The following is a 6429-nucleotide window of genomic DNA, read 5'->3' as shown; positions in this document are numbered from 1 at the left end:
TAACTTTAATTAAAATTTTAAATGTAATTTAATTTTAAAATAATTAAAGTATTTAAATTGCTTTAAAATTACTGTTTATGAGAAGATCTTAAGTTACTTATGTTTTAACATGAGTAAAAATTGTCAGCTTACTATCTTTCTCCCCCTTTAAGAAATTGGAAGAACAAGACCGAAAAGCTCTAAATATTAAAGAACAATTACAGCGGGAACACCGCTACCTCAAACGCAGATTGGAGCAGCTATCCGTGCAGGGCATGGAGCGTATCCGCACTGACAGTATGGGATCAACAATATCCACTGACTCTGAACAAGGTAACTGAACAAGGGCTTCCCAAAGGGAGCTGCAGGAGCAGGAAGGAAAAGGGAAGTAGGGAAGCAAGAAAACATTATTTAGAACTAAAATCAAGCTTTCAGCAAAACCTAGACAAAGTTGTTCCATTATGCTATTTGCAGAATAAAAAACTACTACATCTTTTTTACATTCTCTGAAAACTTTTTCTAATCAGTTTTGAAACTACTAATACAGCACATATTTTTAAAGCTATTTATACTGCATATGTTTTTGCCAGTTTTTTAAACAATTACTGTTTACTGTTTGGAATTTTTAATGTAATTCTTGCTAAGGCTGGCATAATATTTTCTTCTTGGAGAAAAAGATCTTTTTGGTCTTAATTCATTTATGTGAATAAATTAATTCCACATCATTTATTGTGAAATTTTAAAATATTTTCTGTGTAACGATCACCAAGTGTTCTCTACATTTGGTTCTCATTTAAGACAAAGCTCTTCAAGCTGCCTGTCACCATTTCTTATTTTCTCATTTGAAGTTTTTCTGTGCCTGAACACTAGCACAGGCTGACTTTTTCAGGGCCTATGGGAGATGAGTTTTCAGTCACGGTGCGGTTACTGGTGGACAGATGGCCACACCACGGTCACTACTAGCCGACACCTGTATAGGTTGGAATTACCATGAATGGTGCTGCAGTATTACGGCCTTTGAGGGCTGGGGTTTTTTTTGTTGTTTTTTTTTTTTTTTTTAAATCAGTGTCTCTGCACAGGTTGGAACAGTTCTGGGACAGCATTTGGTATTGATGTCATGCAGTATATTTATGTGGATGAGGACAGAAGGGATTTTAGTTCTCAGGAGGACAAGATGATCCTTTCCTCAGGAATTACTGTTCCTGTTCTTTTTTTTTTAATTACAGAAAATGAAGTGTGATTCAGGTTTCACCTGAACATTGATTGGTACTGGGCCATGATTACTTGCTACAACCGCTGCCTTTCTGAAAATGTGCCTTCTTATGTTTTCTTTAGAAGTAGACATTGAAGGAATGGAGTTTACTCCAGGTGAAATGGACAGTATTGGAAGTGCCAGCGATGCTGAAGACCACTACAGTTTGCAAAGCGGTTCGAGTGACGGAGGTTACACACATTCCCGCAGACTGAATGCCAGGCTCTCATAGTGCCTGAGTTACCCGCTCAACTCAGGACCATCTGACTGAAGCACTTATATATGAATATTCCAGAGGTGTCAACTGCCACTCTTCCGGGAAACCCCAACCACAGTACTCTGACATGGAGGTTTCTTACCCACGGTTCCCTGCACTGTAACCACAATATTAGATATTGTAAATCATGGGTTTGCTGCAGAGAACTGTGGTTAGGTACAGTTGTGACTTAAAGCTAGCTTGATGTAGCCATACTGCAAATTAAAGAAAATAAATTATGTCATTCCATTCAAGAAGTATTAAATTCAAACTGTTGGAAGCATGGCGTAAGGGGGTTTGACAGTTATTTTGATTTTGCAGAAACCATTTTCAAACATGGAAGAATAAATGGAACCTACAATGTGTTAGTGATTCAGAGATACAAAAACCTAAAACTACTTTTGTGGTATTTTTTTCATGAAAAAAAAACCCAAAACATTTTGAACGCTGTATAGCGGGCTCAATAGAGTACATTCTTTCAGCAGTTGTTTGGGTGAAGCAGGCAGATAAATCTTCAAATCTCAGATGATCTTTAGAAAAGGTCATATTTACAAGTCACTACTGTACTTCAAAATGGGGGAAAAGCCAGCTCTAATAATGACTTCATGTGGGATGATCTCAACTTTCTTTTGCTTTTTTGTATTCAATATCCAACCAGCAGCAAATCATTCTGTCCATGTTAACAGGAGTGGTAGAAAGCAACACTGCGATTTTAACCTGTTATCGTGGAATGAATGACATTTGAAGCATTTCAGTGGTTTTTGGGTTGTTTTTTTCATTTCTTTGTCTGAAGAATACAGAACTCAAGTGATCCAGTTTGTGATAGTTAATCTTTCCTCGCAAGGAAATGCAACCTCTATTTGCTTGTATTCTTTTCTTTTCTTCTATTTACACATGTCAATACATTTTTATGGAAGGCATGGCTTAAAATTACAGTATTCAGCTAGAAGCTAATTAATTTTTTTCTTTTGCACACTATAATTGCATTTTCTATTCTTAAAAAAGTGCAAAAAAATTAAAATGTATGCTGTAAAACAGCAAAGTTTATTTAGTACTCATCAAGCTGTTCAGAACATATTTACCCAAATTGTAGCAATACTATGAAGGTGTATTTTAATACAACTTCTGCTTAGTGAAGTCATTAGAGCTTGGCTTGCCGGGTAAGAAAAAAATGGACCAGTCTTTGCATTCTCTGTTTAAAGAAGGTCTTTTAAAAAAAAAAAGAAGAAAAAAGAAAAAAAGAAAAAAAAAAGAAAAAAGCTATAAACACTTTTAGGGAAGTGATTTTAGCAAGTGTAGTCTATATTTCCTGTAAGAGATTTTGTATTATATTTTCCTAAATGTTCTCATTTACTTGTATAGGGAGGGGAATGGTACAGACCCAGACCAGAGTCTCAGGGACTCTTCACCTTTGTCATATTGTGCCTTGGTGACCATTTATGTATGCCTCTCCTTTTCATTGTTTAAAGGACAACTAAGCTTTGTTTCAAGACCCTCTGTTCGAATGGTCAGTTGTCCACCTCCTTATGGATGAAGCAGAGAGGTGTATTTATATCTTCACCCTCTCACAACTGATTCAGCGTGGCTTTAAGTAAAATCATAAAATTAGGTTTTGGTGCGAGGGTTAATTGTCATTGCATAAGCCCTCCCTTGGATTCTTCAGCACCCGAATCTATATTTTGTTAGCTTATAAAGTCAGGGTCTCCGTGAGACCAGTGCTCAGTGGCTAGGGAAACACAAACATGCTGTGTAAGGCTATGGGATGTCCAAGTGTGGTGCCATTTTTAGCATTTGGATACAAGACCTCATGACAGACTGACCATAATGATCAAAAACAAAGATTCAGTTGTTCTTTCAACATCTGACATACGTGTCCTCCCTTTGGCTCTTAAAACACAGAGTAGAAATACAAATACATTTTGTGGCAGCTTACAGATCCTTGTTTGCACTCTCGCTTACTGCTTGGAACTTGCCAACAAGGAAAACATATACATTTAATTTACATAACCTAATGGATGGCCACCCCTACTTTGGCTCTGGGGAGGGGCCTAAGGTTATAAACTCTGGCAGCTGAATAATAAAACAATTAACCTTTTCTGTGATGCAGGTTTTGGTATTACATTCTATACACCTTGCATATTACTAAAATCCTCATTGTTGGGGAAAGCACACAGCAATATACTCATTGTGTGTAGCTGACAAGCAGCAGAAATTACTAGCTCCTTTGGTGCATACGTAACTAATTTCCAAATCATGGAAAAAAAAAAAAAAGAGTTTACTTTAACACACGACTGTTAACAGGAAAAAAAAAAAAAAAGGCTAGTATATTGTTGCTGTTCATTTATTATATAATGAACACATTCATAAATTGTAAAGTGTTTCCTTTCCTGACAAGCAGCTCTTGCACAGAACCTCCTAATGAAAAGAGATTTGAAACTTACAGAAGGAAAACCAAGATTTTAAATTGAACATTATTGTACCTTAGGTTGACCTGAAATTTTCCTTTTAAAGATGAATGTGCTAACTTAATGAGTTCTTCCACGCTGGGTATCCATGGCTTTGTAGATCTTATATTTTCAATAAAAATTACTCGAATAATCTTGAGTGGAAATAAAAAGGGTTTATTTGTTTTTACTTTTTCAGTTATTACAGCTGGGGGCTATTATGCCGGTAAAGAAAAATGACACCATGCTGCCCGTGTCATTCTCCCTCAAGCGCAGCACCAATGTAAGTGGTATTTTCAGGCACAGCCCTCTTTTCTGCAACTCGGACAGAGGCAGCCCAGTTGAAAGCAGCAGCACAACGGTTTCAAGTGTTGGGTTTGGCAGCTGGTTTGGGTAGCTGCCTGCCCCCTTAGCAGTACTGCAGCCCAGCCCTGCCCTGGCTGACCCATGGTGACAGCCGGGGCTCTGACATTCCTTTAGAGACGTCATTCACCTGCTACTGAGCAGCCAGCCGCTACCTGTGGCCATAGCACCTTGGGATGCAAACAGTGTTCGGTTTTTATTGATTTTTTTAAGCTGGATGTTTGTGTGTGTGCTATGTGTGTGTGTGCTTGCGTGCATGCATCCCTGCGCGTGTGTGCAGCTGTATCTGTAATCACAACATGACTGCAAAAAGCATACCGCTTGCTGCAAGATTAAATACTACCACCGCCTTGGCAGCTCTGCCGTTTTGTGTCATGACCGTGCTTTTAGCAGGTGAGGAGATACTCCTGGTCAGTTAGTCTATTTTCTCTGCAATTACCACATAGGAAAAGAAGGGAGTAGGGACAAGATTACAGGGCTGCTAGATCTTTTCCTCTGTGGAGAAGGCTCTGGAGAGGTGAAGTCATCAAGAAGTTCTTTTTATGGAGACGTAGAGGTCTGGCTCATTTCCTGGTGGAAGAAGAAAGGAAAGGCTTTCCTTTCCAGCATTTAGGTGTCGGGAGGATACGCACCCCTTCATTGCTCTTCATCTACCTCCATGAGTGCAATCTGTCATCACAGGAGTGGGGCATGAAAGAAAGAGCCTAAAATTGTTAGCTTTTTCTTGCAGACTCTCCACTGCGATTTGGAAGATGAATCCTCCTTCACACCCATCCTCTCTCTGCCCAACTTGTAACCCCCTCAGGCCCACTGCAGCTGATTTATTTATCTTCTGAAAAAAGCAGGGTTTGGCCAGTAGAAGCTCTACAACACGTTGCTAATTGGAGACTGAATCTTGTATTGTCTTGTGCAAAACCAAACTCAGTTCGAAGTGAGCCCTATCAGATTAAAGCAGAAATAAAAAGGCCCCAAAAAATCCCATGAGAAGGACAGTTTTTCACCTGGTGTTTACACAGGAGTTTCTATCCTATTTTCTTAGTGTAAGATTTGGAGTGGAAAAAAAAATTAAAATCTAATGCAACTTGCATCTAACTTAAAGAATTAAGACTTTTTCTGACCTTAAATGGTGTTCTTTTTCTTGACATGGATGAGTATGGGTTCAGCTATACCACACACAGCCTAACATCATTTTGTAGTAAAAAAAATGTTACTTTTGTTGATCTACAAATAAACCACTGTGAGAAATACCAGTATTCTAAGCATCCAACTGTACACTCTGCATAACCCATTTCAGCAGATGAACTCAAATGCCAGGAGAAGAGAACTGGGCAACGGGAAGAGGTGAGGTCGCGTGTGCCTGAGCTCTGCCTGCAGTCCTGCTCCCCGTCTGAGCCCCGGAGCGCGTTTCGCCGCAGGAGGTACTTCTGCTTTTCTTGGGGGTATTTACAGCAGTCTCTGCTACTGTGACAAGTGATTACGTCACCATTTTACCAACTTTGTAGCAGACTGGTAATTAGAGGTGAAATTTTTCATCCTTGCAGATCAGTCCTGTGGAAAAGAAACACATTTTTTAAAAGAATCACATCATCACAGCTTTTAATCAAGTAATATTAATGTTATATACTTCATTTTATGGTGGTGATGATAAAGGAATGTCTGCAAAACAGATTATTCTCTCAGAAATCTCTTCTTTTTTTCTTTAACAATTAGAGACCGTTGGTTGTGTGTGATAAGAGCCAGTAACAGTGTTAATATTTAACCCACTAACTTGCGCTTTCCAAAATTGGTGGAAGGAGAATTGAATCCCTTTAGATACTCTTTAAGGAAGAGCTGTACTCCCTACAAATACTATGGGGGCAAACACATCACAAATTAATTTCACCAGCAATGAAATGAGCCAATTTGCTTAAGTGACTGACTAAATGCACTAAATGTTGTTAATTGGTAGCTGCAAAAGAAACATCCGAGTGTGTTGCGTAACTACCTAGAATTAAAACACAAGGGATATACGACAGAGAAAAGACCAGAAACCATTTGGTCACCTTGGCTGTTCTCTCTACCTGAAGTGTTGTAAATTAACCCCAGCAAAGGGTTCCTGGGGAGCCACCGCCAGCCAGAGACTCGCCCGTTGGCAA

General features: G+C 38.9%; 1 protein-coding gene across 1 annotated transcript; it reads left to right on the top strand.

The window, feature by feature from the left end:
• Positions 1-152: 152 nt before the first annotated feature.
• Positions 153-2746, top strand: LOC104156991 (max dimerization protein 4-like; the record flags this gene model as incomplete). Its single annotated transcript, XM_009695658.1, has 2 exons — positions 153-312; positions 1315-2746. Coding segments are annotated over 2 exons (309 nt in total), but the record flags the coding sequence as incomplete, so codon positions are not given.
• Positions 2747-6429: the final 3683 nt, after the last annotated feature.

Source organism: Cariama cristata, unplaced genomic scaffold, assembly GCF_000690535.1.
Source record: "Cariama cristata isolate BGI_N322 unplaced genomic scaffold, ASM69053v1 Scaffold15592, whole genome shotgun sequence".
NCBI lineage: Eukaryota > Metazoa > Chordata > Aves > Cariamiformes > Cariamidae > Cariama > Cariama cristata.
This window is presented reverse-complemented; position numbering and strand designations above follow the sequence as displayed.